General features: G+C 37.5%; 2 protein-coding genes across 2 annotated transcripts; both read left to right on the forward strand.

Moving 5' to 3' along the window:
- The first annotated feature begins 527 nt into the window (after positions 1-527).
- Positions 528-2298, forward strand: marveld1 (MARVEL domain containing 1). Its single transcript, XM_015045198.1, has one exon. The coding sequence runs from the start codon at positions 1211-1213 to the stop codon at positions 1706-1708; it is 498 nt and encodes a 165-aa protein (XP_014900684.1). The 5' UTR covers positions 528-1210; the 3' UTR covers positions 1709-2298.
- Positions 2299-9219: 6921 nt separating this feature from the next.
- On the forward strand, positions 9220-13562 carry LOC106955184 (phosphoglycerate mutase 1). Its single transcript, XM_015045203.1, has 4 exons — positions 9220-9526; positions 10566-10840; positions 12022-12202; positions 12385-13562. Exons 1-4 carry the CDS (start codon positions 9388-9390, stop codon positions 12552-12554), a joined length of 765 nt encoding a protein of 254 aa, XP_014900689.1. The 5' UTR covers positions 9220-9387; the 3' UTR covers positions 12555-13562.
- The last annotated feature ends 376 nt before the right edge of the window (positions 13563-13938 follow it).

Raw genomic sequence — 13938 nt, forward strand, 5'->3', positions numbered from 1 at the left:
AATCAAAGAGAAATACGGTTTAAAAACCTTTTATTTTCTATAGAGAATATTTCTATCAAGTTCGGTCAACTCCTACCACATCAAAAGCACCAAAGAATTTAGAATGTGTGTAGGAAAAGTTCGACATTTTCTGTCAAAGAAGGTGAAACTCATATGATATAGATTTATTACACATAAAATATGTTTGTGTTTTTTATTATTAAAGACTAGAGATAATGGAATTAAAATTATGACTCAGACAGTTACATTTTTACAGAAAATTATTTTTAAAAAATATATTTTAACTGAGGGCTTCGGAAATATGTTTTTTTTTTTTTTTGCTCTACTTTAAACCCCTTTTAGCATGAATTACTGCATCAATGCGGCGTGGCATGCAGACGATCAGTCTGTGTCTGTCAGTGAACAATAGACATGGCCATACAACGGAAGTTTGCTTTGATAAAGTCTATAAAGCCCGCAAAGATTTGAAATAGCTCAGTGTATGAGCACTGAATCTATGATTTTAATCTTTTCAAATTACTTTTTACTCCATTATTTAAAAAAATATTACTAGTAGTAGTAATAACAGGTATTTAATAGGTATTTATTATTATGATAAATAATAAGTATTACTTATCATAATATTGCCATCTATTATTGCCAATCGAAATTGGTTAAACGTAAGTTTTTGTGTTTCCTAAACTTGGAAACCCCTGTTTCCGAGCACCGCTATCCTGATTTCCAAGGCAAAGTTGCCACTCCCAGCATGACTGGTGGATCTGGACAAAGACGTCCATGGCCTCTCTGTTCTGCGTCTACGAGTCTAGCTGAGGAGGGGTAGAGTTTGAATTACAAGACGCCCCCTCCACAGACTGTGGATTCAACAGAGGAAACGGAAAAGACGAAACATAGCCTGCAAGAAGGTTTGTCATTTCAAAACCCCGGGCTGTGGAAAGAACAGAGAGTCCCTCTTTATTCCCAAACTTTGGTTTCTTTTATTGGACCTCAGATCCTCCTGTGACGGTTACTTTACTTACACTTTTTCTTCTTTTTTTTTCTTCACCATCTTTTCTCCAGCTGTTTGCAGCTGGCAAAAAGCACCCGCCCTGTTCGGGAGAGGGAAAAAAAAAAACTCGAGTCTGAGCGGAGAAGAGAACTGAGGACAGAAAGAGAGAGGGAGAGAGAGAGAGAGAGAGAGAGAGAGAGAGAAAGAAGAGAGTGAGAGAGAGAGATGGCACCGCAACTTCCCCAGCCTCAGGTGAGGAGCAACATTTCCAAGTTCCTCCGGAGCTTCTTGGGAATCACCCGGATCCTGCAGATCGTGTTCGGAGCTGGGCTGTGGATCACGGTTGCTGCCAACAAGTACGATGGCCCCATCCACTTCGTCCTGTTCGTCGCTGTCCTGTTCTGGCTCCTCACCCTCGCCCTGTTCTTCATCACCCTACTGGACAAGCAGGACCTGGTTCCTCTGCTGGGAGGAGAGCGCTGGCTCTGCACCAACCTGACGCACGACGTGGTCGCCGCCGCGCTTTACCTGCCGGCCATCGGAGTCATGTTCTACAAGACGGAGAGCTACTCCTACTGCAACCTGAACCAGTACCAGCACTCATGCCTGTATAAGGTCTACCTGACGGCGGCCGTGTTTGCCTGCCTGTGCTGCCTGAGCTACCTCCTGTCGGTCATCTATGGAGGGTGCAGGAAGAGCCGAGGAGAACAGACTGTCATCTGATGACACTGGATCAGGTTGAGATGAGGGATGGAAGAGGAGTATCCACTGCAAGATGAGGAATAGTTCCCTTCACTGTAATTTTACTCAAGAACTGCCTCTACTGTCTCCCATCGTGGCTGTTATTGCATGAAAAGCAGCTCTAGGTACAAAGGTCAAGAAACCCCTGAGAGGGTTTGATTGGTTAGAGTACAAGTCTCAGTCTTACTGCCGTTTCCATCACAGACAATAGTGTAAGCAATAATGCAGAACAACTTTTCTTGAGAAGCATTTTTATATGTAGCCTAATAGAAAATAGCCTTAATATACATTTTTAACTCAGTCCTAAATCATTGGAATGCTGCAGATTTATTATAACAGTTATTTTTTTATCTTCTTACACATTTTTTTTGCATAATGACATTTTCTACAGATAACAGACATCGACTCACGACGGTTTTTCTTTTGTCTATATTGCAAACATCCAGTTTCAGCCTTCAAGATGGTAACAGTTACAACCTCCTGGATGTGAACGGTGCTGTACGCTGAACAAATATGCTCCTAATATAATTTCAGAGAATATGAATAAAGATGCCCTGGTTGAGGATCAATGAGATGTTTCTTTACTTGACTAAATTTTATTAAAAGCAACCATGCACAGTGCTACTCTGTTAAAACCACAACAGAAATTCCACTAGTGGTTCAACTTGAAACTTGCACACTTTTTAACTTGAGATTCAGTGTCTTTTCCAGATTTGGGTTTTCATTTCCGAGGCAAAGCAGACGTAGTATATTTGTGACAGAATTTATCCTCTAAGTGGGACCTTATCCAAATTTTGCTTAGAATCATATGACTTTGGATTGACATCGTAAATAATCATCTTTATTAAAAAGACTAAAAAGTCAAACTCTGACCTTGACTTTTTAGTTTTTGAAGCTTGTTTATATAATATTCCTACTGCTAATGTATCCTGTAACATCCCAACAGCTCTAACAGTAAGTCATCTGTAACACAAATGTTGCATTCATGTACATCTGCTAAGCTTCGGTCTGTAAATTGCTCCCTATAAGTCTACAGTTCTGAAAATCATATGAGAAAATTTTTGACAACCATTTTAAAATTTTAAAATGTTGAAGACAGTTGTAGTTAAATACTTTGAACCCTGCACTATTTAGGGGTTTTATATCTGGGTCTGAATCTTTCACATACCTTGAAAAGAACACATTGTGACACTTTATCAACATTGACATGAAAACCTGAGTTGGACATTTTAATTAATATATCTGACAGCTCCACTGCAGCCTTCTTTTTAATTTTATTGTGAATGTCGGTATTTATCTAAGAAGTTGCATAAAGAAGATAAAGTAAATAAAAAAAATCGATAAGATACCTGACACAAACTAAAGGCAAAGAACTTTATGTAGAACCCTGAAATATATCAAAAGTCTGAGATATAACAGAAGTCGGCCAACCAGGGTGATCATAGTTTGATCAGGGGTAACACTTGTCATAATTTACAAGAGCCAAGTGGCCCACACAGGAATCAGGCAAAAACCAGTTGGAATACAATGTAAGATTCTAAGAGATATGATCATTTTAATGACAATTTAATCCCACAATGCACAAAAATACCTACTAAGAATGACAAATTAACTTTATTCACTAAGGATCATTATCTAGGTAAAAATTGTTTTCCCACAGATATGAAACTGGAAGTAAGAATTAGGAAAGGGCAAAATGACAATAAATGAGAATTTGAAAAGGTGTAAATTCACCCAGAGCTGTTAAACAACATCTCTATCTGTGTAGTAAACTATCTCTGTGGATATATGAAAATAAGAGCCTCTCACGCAGACATCTGACTAATGTGTGCACATAGTGCATGAGTAAGAATTTGTGCTACGTCTTCAAATTAATCTGGAAGGAGGCTCTTACCGGAACAGTTTGTCTGGGTTCTGGAGGTGGGGTGAAACTTCAGCCAACAAAAGTAAAGCCAAGTATAGACGATTCAGTGCCTCGTCTGTTCTAGTCTGTTTATGGTTTCAAAACATGCTCCCAATTATGTTGCTTTGAAGTCTCTTATTTCCAACGAAAAGACTGCAATTATAGCAACTCTCATGCCGTTAGAACAAGAGAAAGACTTCATAGTAATATCTGTTTCTTTTATTTATTTATTTATTTATTTATTTTTGCAATCAGGATGCAGAATACAGAGCTAAACAAACAAGATGCACACTGGCAACTGGACTTAATGACTATCTTTTTTGTGGGGTGGGAAGAGGTGGGAGGGCATAAGTTCTGACTTGCAATGAGACATGAGGGCTGTGCAGTTAAAATCATCTGTGCGAACAAAGATAGCGTACAACCTGAGCTGCAAGAGTGGTGCCGAGGGTTAATGTTAACCAGCTGCAGCACAAGGACAGAAATGTATGTACTTCTGAAGACGAAAATGAGCCTCCCCTCACACACACTCACTCCCACCCACCCCTCTCCCTGCGGAGACTTCTGCAGAAATGTTGTCCCGTCCACGTGTCCCTGCCTGCGGAAACACAACTGGTGAAACGCAGCTAAATGGAGGCAGTTCAGTAGTCCTGTGTGCACCCTAAACAACAAAGCAGCAAGCGTGAGGTCATACGTGATTGACAGTAAGCAAAGTAAATCATTTACGTTTTGTTTAGCTCAAAAACATGCTGACAATTAAGACCAAAGGAAGATTCTCTAGATTTGCCATTAAGGTTCTGGCAATAAAAGGTTTTCTGTTACTATACCATCCAGCATTTAATGGTTTAGAAAAAGAAGTTAAATCCTAAGTGTTTTTACATCCTATATAATAATAAAGCAAATTACTTTCTAAAGGGTTTTAACACCACAAAAAAATATGGTTTTGTGTTTTTTGTTCTATCTGCACAGTTTAAAAAGCACAGACATTACTATTAGGGTATGTAGAGACAGGCACAATCATGGAGTGCCAGCTGTATGATTTCTTTTGGCTGGTCATCGAACGAGACATTTCCTGCATGGACTCTTCCACCCATCTGCGAGTGTTATAACCCTTCCAGACACTTACTCTTCCCCTTCTGGAAGTAGAACATCCTGTTGAATGAAGCTGCAATGGTGGAAAATCTAATAGGCATGTTAGTCAAAGAGTGTAACACTGACTAATAAACGCATCGTTTTTCTGAGCAAATGCTTACATGTACATTACAAGAACTGACATTTACTTTAAATGAAATATTGTTCATTTTTCAGACTGGATAACATCTACAACCTTTGCATCACACCCCTTCTTTAAAACTGGAATCACGATTTGCTACGAGTTTGTTCCCAGGAAACATGGCCCAGTGTAAAGTGTGATTAGAACAGGTTGCAGTAATCAGTCAATGTGAAAAGAATAAGATGAATACTCGCTCAGAAATTGTTGTTCAAGAAATGAATGCAGATTTTGATACTGAAAACACCTAAAATGTAGAAACAGCAATGGCAAAGCACAGGAAATGTGTGTCTAGTCCTGTAAAATAGAAAACGGATTAGTGATGAAATAAGAATCCCTTTTTATTTAGAAAGTTGGGGAAGTTGAGTCAGAAGTGCAAAGACTGAGCACTAAGTGAAAACATTTAAAGTTTTTCAGCATATTCAGCAAATTGATATTTTGATGTTCACTGGAGTGAATAAAAATCCTTTCAGCAACTCTGCAGGTCCATGGAAGCTTACGCAACGCAGTTACACCCAAGCTGGAGGTGAGTAACTACTGCTGGAAGTGTCCACTTTGTCAGCAAGTTCTATTTTTTTTCTTTGTTTTCTTCCTGTCTGGCCCAAGTGTCTACATGTTCTCACATGAAAGACGAAAACAAAGACGCTCACACAGCAGTGCCCTTTTTTAACCACAGTTTCAACAGCTACTGCTGAGATGCACATTCCACTGCCAAGGAGACGCAAAGAGGGGTCGAAAAACCACATGAAGGAAAAATGAACAAGTGAGTGAGGAGAAGAAGAAAAAAGAGCCAAAGTTGGGGAATTTGTGACAGTATCTTAAAACAGGAATTTGATATCTTCGATTTCCTGTCTGTGAGAGGATTGAATCAGCAACGTGTTGTGAGTGGCAGCTTTGTTTGTCTCTGATACTGCAGTTTACAGTTTCCTTATTCACTTATGCAAGGAAACCATAAACATCTGTTAGAGCTGCTCTTGGAAAAGCTATAACTCTGAATAGGCCTTGTGTCCATGTGTTGTGTGAGGGCAGTCAGAGGGAAATGGTGATTGCTATTTATAGAGCTTTGAAAATACCACCACTTCCTTTAATCTGCCGGTCTTTGGCCAACTTTTCATGCAGAATGTATTACAGAAAGAATGAGCCTAAGGAGCTGAATGGAGACGGGAATGGCTCCATAAAATGACAGATTCCCTGTGTTACATCGTAAAGTTTCTGAAATGCAAGTGTACATATTAGCCTTCTCAAAGCATCACGTTTGTACCCACAGCTGTCACATTTCTACGTGATTCTTTATAATTGTTGCTTGCTGTTGTTTCCTGTGTAATGTTCACTGATAGAAAAATTGCCTCCCAGTGTTGATGATGGCTCTTCTGATAACAGCTAACAAGGCTGGTAACTGTTTCCAGGCAAACATTCTCCATCAGTCTCAAGCCACGTGGGCTAAATTCGTATTTCACAATAACCAATTGTTGTAGACACAGAGGTAAAACGAACAAACAAAATCTCTAAATCACATTGATGAAAATATTTAAGAAAGAAATAATAGTTGTTATATGAGAAAATCTGGGTTCTAAGTGACTCTATTGATCTAACATTTAAAACTGCGTCATTCATTTTGAAGCTACAAATGGACCCTTTTCAGAAGCTTCAACTGAATTTTAATTCCTCTCATCTGTTTGCAATTATTAATTCATCCACCAAGTGGCGCCATGGAGTTCTAAAAAGCTTTCTTATGATGCTGTGAAAAAAAAAATTCTCTCTTACAAATTTCTTCTAATTTCCGATCTGCAAACATGTTTTATGTTAGACAAAGATTACCTGAGTACAAACAACAAGTACATTTAAAACCTTTGTCTCAATAACTGCCATCAAGCATTTGTCTGAAGTCTCTTAAATCTGTGGTGGGGGATTTTGGTCAGTTCTTCAAAGAGGTGAATTATTTCAGCCACTCTGGATGGGTTTCAAGCATGAATCATGAGTTTCAATTATGAGGTCATCCCACAGCATCTTAATCAGATTTGAATCAGAGTTTTGATTAAGTCCAAAACCTTCATTTTCTTTTTTTAGCCAGTCAAGACGGGTACTTGCTGATGTGTTTTGGATAATTGTCGTGCTGCACAACCCGAATTAACTTAAACTCAATGATGTCACAAACTAATGGCCACAGTTTTTCATTTAGGATTTTCTCAGAGATATAGAATAATAAAAAAATAAGCATATTTAGAAGGCTTATTGTTCGTAAGCATACATTTTAATTAGAACTGTTAGGATGAGCTTGAATATCCAGTCAGTCGCCCTCATCATAACCAAAGTAAAGCCACAAAACAGCAAACTACATTATATAACCAAAATGCAGTAAGGACTACAGAAAGGACAGAGCAGTTTTTACAAAAGAGTGAGTGTGTGTGTATATACAAAAATAACAAATAGCACGGATATCAGATCAAGCACTTTGTTATTTTATATAAAGATTAAAAGATTTTGATGGGATAAAGATCTTTTTCAAACAAAGATTATTTCTCAGCAGCAGTAAGCAGTGTGTAGCATACTAAGCAAAGGAAGAATTGAAAAAAACAAAAACAAACCTATACCGTTGCATCAACTGTATTGGGAAGAGGGAAGTACATACACATTAACGGCACATTGCACAACACAGCTGTACCATGTCCTCAGGCCAGGACTCTGTCTGCACCTAAAGGTCAAGGGTTAAGCCTCTGAAAGCCCATTAAAATCCATTAGTACCAGAGAACATTAACAAACATATATGAGTGGGATACAGGCTGCCAATAACATGAAAATGCAATTATTTCTCTCATCTCCTATTCTAAATATTTTACCTAAACATTTAGAATATATGTCTGGTAGATAAGCAACCCACATGCCAGAAAGCTAAACAACCTGCATGATAACTGGAAAGGTCAAGGACATTTAAGAGGTTGCAACTTGTTGACCAGAAGGTTAAGCACTTGGAACTAAATATCTGTTAGCAAGAAATGAGGACAAGTCTTGTGGATAAGAGGTCACACTGAAGTATGAAATATCTAAAATTTACATTTATATTTTTCCAAACACCAAAATCTGAAAAAATGTTTTTGAAATGTCTTTTATTTGTTAATGTCTTAGGCATGATGAGGATTGTGTCTTAGATATGAGGAGTTTACAATTTTCTCAGTCACTTTGGTGTATTATTGCTTTTATTAGAATAAAATTCTTGTAACTATTAAACCTCAACAACATTTAGCCTTTCATGTACATCAAAGTAGCAGTTTGTAGTATTATTATTATTATTATTATTATTATTATTATTATTATTATTATTATTATTATTATTATTTATTTATTTCTTCCAACAAATTAAAAATGTTTTGGATGTTCATCAATTGCTTCCAAACAATTCTCTGGGGTTTTATAAAATCATTTGCCAGTCAAGTCATGTCAGTCAAGATGAACTATACTTATAAATAGTGAATAGTGATTTCCAGTAAAACTAACAGTCCTGATTTTGTTGCTTCTTTCATCTCATATAAAAATGTTGAACTAGTTGTCACAGTTTGTCAATTTTATGCATTTTGTAAATCATATCTGTCTAATATTTACCTGTATATTATAGAGATAAATTGTGCAAATAGCATATAGTACTGCTATAAGCATTTTCAGGTAGTGTCACCAAGATCATACTAGAAGAAAAGCCATTTGACTACCCTGTCCATAAATATTGCGTCAGGACTTTTCATTTTTCGTGTCACTGGCACTTTTATTGACATGAATACCTGTTTCTGAGAAATCTGTTTTGAGCATTTGCCATACTTTTTGCATGTCTATCGAAAAGGTTTTGCAGTTTGGTCTCTTTTTTTTAGAGAAATGTGCTACATGTTGTGACGTTGTGAATGGTGTGAGAAATGCACCACATCAATTGAAAAAAAAACAACTATAAATACAGACTCGTTTCTTTATTGTATAAAATCTAACAAGTTAATTAGACATTTTAAAATGTTGAAATTTAGACATTCTTACACTGTCTTAATTACGAAGTGCCATTAACAAGTAAATGTGAACACCTTTCCTTATAATTCTTATTTTACAAACTTTTTCAATATTTTATCAGCACGATTTAGATATAGTTTATATTACTATTTTTCACTGCCAGAATTATAATTTTTAACTTGATTAAATGATTAGATATATAGGTAGACAGACTACAGAAATTTAGAATCATGAAGGTCATATCTGATGACGCCCTCCACTACTATTGGTTGAGAAATAACATTGGCGGATTCTGATTGGATGTAAAAACCAGGAAGTGAGACAGTAACCAATCCCCAGAATAAAAACGTTTGAAAGCAAAGATTTGACCTGTCTGCTTCTTGGAGCTGCAAGCTCTCAGCTCACCATCATCATCATCATCACCACCATCACCAGCATCAGCTGTTTCAATCAACTTGATAGTTTATATTTATTTTAACAATCGAAGGTTGCAGAGCAGTATTGAACATGGCGGCCTACAAATTAGTGCTGATTCGCCACGGAGAGAGCAACTGGAACCAGGAGAATCGTTTCTGCGGCTGGTTCGATGCAGATTTGAGCGAAACCGGGGAGAAGGAGGCGAAGAGAGGAGGACAGGCTCTTAAAGGTGTGGGGGGTACTGGCGTTTTATAATCGTCTGCGCCAATCCGGCGTGATGTTGTTCCAGACATGCAACAGTGAGTTGCATCGTTACAGCTGCATGCATCAGGTCGCAAACCGACACTGAACGAGATTGAAAGAAAGTGCTTTGACGTGGTGCGAGTGTAGTAACATTACACAGGACCACAGCAGGGTTGTTGACATGTTTCTTTTCCAGAACAAGGAGATGACACAGGGTTACTGTTAAATAGTCTGGTATTAGTCGGGAATGACAGTTTCTGCAAATGAAACGTTTTTTTGTTTGTTTGTTTGTTTTTTTTTCTAGCAATAAGACACAGAAATGTTATAAACGAAATCAAGGATCCTGTTGCGTAAATCAAAAATAAATTTTAAGAAAAATTATTTTATGACTCTTCAATGATAAGAAATAGCATATTCGCAGCCCTAATTTACTGTAATGTCTTCATATTAATATTTTTTTGCGTTTTTCCTTAACAATTGTGCATAAAACATGTTTCAGGTAGCATTCATAGCATTCAGTTGTGCAATTTTATTTATTACACCCTTTCACAATAAATGTCATCTCCAGGCACTACAAAATGGATTCATCCATCAAAGGACTTTTATTAAAAAAAAAAAAAAAAAAAAAACAGAATTGGCAGAGAAAACCATAAATAGTTGTTAACTAGCAAAATCCTGAATAGTGCATTACAAACAATGTAGAATCCAATTGAGTTTGAATTTAATTCACATGCATCTAATTAATTCAAACTCCTATCCAAATCATTTCATAAAATTTATAGATCCAGTTACTTTCAGTCAAAGTTAGTCCTACTTGTGGAATACAATAAATTTCACTGATGATCTATTTCCAACTGTTAAAAAAATAATCTAATGTTGAATTTTGACAGCAGAGATCCTGTATTATGTTTTATGAGTAAAATACAAATTCCAGATTCTGCAAATTGGTTCAAAATGTTATGATGCTAATAAAATAAGTTTATGTTTAACAAAATTGTCTTTGTGTCTCTATCTGCATTTCACAGATGCTGGTTTTGAGTTTGATCTCTGCTACACCTCGGTATTGAAGCGGGCCATCAGGACCTTATGGCTCGTATTAGACGGCATTGATCAAATGTGGGTGCCAGTCCATCGGACCTGGCGGCTCAATGAGCGCCATTATGGAGGTCTAACTGGACTCAACAAAGCTGAGACAGCTGCTAAGCACGGAGAGGCCCAAGTGAAAATCTGGAGGCGCTCATTTGACATCCCTCCTCCTCCCATGGACCCAGACCATGACTACTACACTATCATCAGCAAGGTTTGATATGATTATCTCCAGTGTAAATACACAATCAGTGCTTGCACACTAGAACAAAATGGAGGCATGCCTTGTATATTTTTTCAGCCAGGTCTGAATGATAACTCAGACCTGGCTGCAATATTTAAAGGACAATATTGGGTTTAAGGAATTCCACGTATAATATGGAACGAAACATGATAACTGCTGGGATTCAATTCCCTTTTGTTTGCTTGCAGCACCCTAATGTTATTGCCTAACAGCATGTTTAGTGAGAGTTAATATGTGACTGGCACGACAGAGTACTTCTGGGTTTAAGTTCAAAGTTCAGTTAAGGTGGAAGCCACATGGTCATATCTCGACACGGTTAGGCAGATATAAAGGTGAGGGAACTTGTATCATCGTTACTGGTGCAGCGACTGGTTCAAGAAACATCTTATATGGGGTAAATACAATAAATTACAGTGCATCTGCACTGCATGTTCAGGCTTTAGACAGAACCTTCCAAACGCATTGATACCCATTTAACTCTTTGGATTTTGTCACAGCTATGAACTTCAATTTATTTCATAGGGATTTTATGTGATACACCAAAAACCAGCACATAATGATCAATTTTCCTTTTCTTGCTGAAGAAAAGCATTCCCACAGCATGTTGCTACCTCCACCATGCAGCAGGGATGATGTTTTTGGGGGGAAGTTGAGGTTTGCATGCTGGCCAATAAGTTCAACTTTTGCCTTATTAGGCCTGAGCATATCTCTCTTTTTTCCTCTATGCATTTTCTGGTCATCTGTAAGCAGTGTTTCTCTTGGGTTTTTGTTATTAATTATTATTTCCACTCTCCCAATAAAGGGTGTAAAAGTGTACAATTAATAATTGTTCCTATACCTTCTGCTCCTCTGTTGCCTCTATGACTGACGATCTCCTTGTCCAATCTGTCAGTTTTAATTGATGGCCTTGTCTTGGTTTACTTTTCTCTTGTACCTGCCATTTTGAACAACAGATTAAACAAAACATTTCCACAAATTTATTGAATTTACAAACCTGCTTCAGACAGCTTGGTGCAAGTACATATATAAGTCACTGGTTTGTGCACCATTTGGAAACCCATTCATGTCAAAATGTTAGTAAAAGAGCTCAAAATATCTTTTGTTTCTTCTTTTCTGTCCACCCTTACATTCTGGAGTGGTTTTCTGTGCAGGATCGTCGCTATGCAGACCTAACTGAGGACCAGCTGCCATCCTGCGAGAGCCTGAAGGACACCATTGCACGTGCACTGCCTTTCTGGAATGAGGAGATTGCCCCTCAGATCAAACAGGGGAAACGGGTGCTCATTGCTGCCCATGGAAACAGTTTGAGGGGGATTGTGAAGCACTTGGAGGGTGGGTGCCAATGCACTTGACAATTCACTCTAAAAATATATTCTTGATCACTTAGTGTCAGTTTGTTTTCTTTGAACACACATTTTCAACAAGCAGGATTGGCATGCAAAACGTTTCCTATAAGTCAGTGGAATAACTTAACCAATAATGAGAATTGGATTTCTGTGTGTAACAATCCATAGGAATGTCAGACGAAGCCATCATGGAGCTGAACCTGCCAACTGGCATCCCGATCCTCTATGAGCTCGACAAGAACCTGAAGCCAGTGAAGCCCATGCAGTTTCTGGGAGATGAGGAGACTGTACGCAAAGCCATGGAGGCTGTTGCTGCTCAAGGAAAAGCCAAGAAGTAACGAGAGAGAAATGAATAAATAAATAACAAGCATAATAGTCTTATTTAGTGTGAAGGTATAAGTCATCCCTGAAAGCTGACCTCAGATTAATGTGTTTCCCAAATGCTAATATGTTTCAGGTTCTACAGTATGAACAAAATGCTATAGATTGTTCTTCTGGCTTCATGCAGGGCAAGTCACTGATATGGATGGATATATGTCAGAGAAATCGAAACCACAGCTCTCAAGAGATTGAAAAAATTCTAACCTTACAATAATATTTATTAGGAATTGTCAAAGCTTGTAGTAAAAAGTATTTAATGACTTGAACGAAACTCGAATGTTGCAATAAGCTCGAAGCTCATAAGATTTTAGTTTTGTTTTTGATGCTCAACATGCATAGTATGTTTGCAGAAAGTAAGAACGTACATACATACTCTTTCTATGTTTGCTCTGTGTTTTTAAGTATTCTGTTTTCTGCACCAGGGATAAGGACCAATCTTCCCATGTCCTTGTTTAATCCGTGGGACAAGGTGATTGCATGTGGCATTTTGAATATGTGCTTTTATTTGCTCAGTTTTCAATGTTTACTTTAGGAAAACTATTCATTGGAAACAGTTGTCTAATTTTTCAATCTCTTGAGAGTGGGATGGGACATTTAGAGCAGGTAATTGTTTTTCTTTCACTGCATGTCTTTAGGCTGTGTACCATCTTTATGAATGTTATGTGTTTTTGTCTGTAATGCAGCAACGTTTTTCTCTCTTTGAACATTGACTAATATCTCTTTGTAAGTGTATAAAAAAAGGATCATGCCCTTATTTTGCAAACATTTCACCGATTTTACAGTGCTAAGAACAGATAAAGGGTCTCAAACTAAACTTTTTGTGCAGTTTCACCTTATTTGGTTTGCTGTTGGTTTAATGTGCCTCCCACCATGTCCTACAGTATTGTTGCTTGTTTTAATTTATGCAATGTCTTGTGTGTTACTTAAAAGAACCATTAACTAATAAATCAAAAAGTGTGTGTATGTCTGTGTTGTCTTCCTGCCTCTTTATGGAAAATACTTCTTGGAGATGGTGATTTTAAATGGTAAACATCACCACAGGGATTATGATTGGGTGATGTGGACTTTTGCTTGTTGGCCAAAAAGTTTAACTTTTTATTTCATCTGACCAGAGCATTTGTCCCCTGTGTCCTCTATATGGCTTACCGTGTGGCAGTCTGCAAACAGTACTCTTTGTGGCTTTCTGTCATTGGTTGCTTTCTTCTTTCTACTCTCCCATAAAAACTAGATTTGACCCACCAGTCAGTTTATTTAATTGAAATCTGTTCTACTTTAATCCTCAAAGAAAGTGAAATTCTGGGGTAACAAAACAAGTTTGTTTTTTAAAGAATCAAATATGGA

The sequence above is a fragment of the Poecilia latipinna genome, unplaced genomic scaffold, assembly GCF_001443285.1.
Source record: "Poecilia latipinna isolate Pla-1442-1.1 unplaced genomic scaffold, P_latipinna-1.0 Scaffold713, whole genome shotgun sequence".
Lineage (NCBI taxonomy): Eukaryota > Metazoa > Chordata > Actinopteri > Cyprinodontiformes > Poeciliidae > Poecilia > Poecilia latipinna.

Excerpts from the sequence above, each read along its gene's own strand:
- LOC106955184 (XM_015045203.1), top strand. The coding sequence starts at position 9,388 with ATGGCGGCCTACAAATTAGTGCTGATTCGCCACGGAGAGAGCAACTGG. Across the intron at positions 9,527-10,565 it reads AGGAGGACAGGCTCTTAAAG|ATGCTGGTTTTGAGTTTGAT; the intron begins GTGTGGGGGGTA and ends TGCATTTCACAG. Across the intron at positions 10,841-12,021 it reads ACTACACTATCATCAGCAAG|GATCGTCGCTATGCAGACCT; the intron begins GTTTGATATGAT and ends TTTTCTGTGCAG.
- marveld1 (XM_015045198.1), top strand. The coding sequence starts at position 1,211 with ATGGCACCGCAACTTCCCCAGCCTCAGGTGAGGAGCAACATTTCCAAG.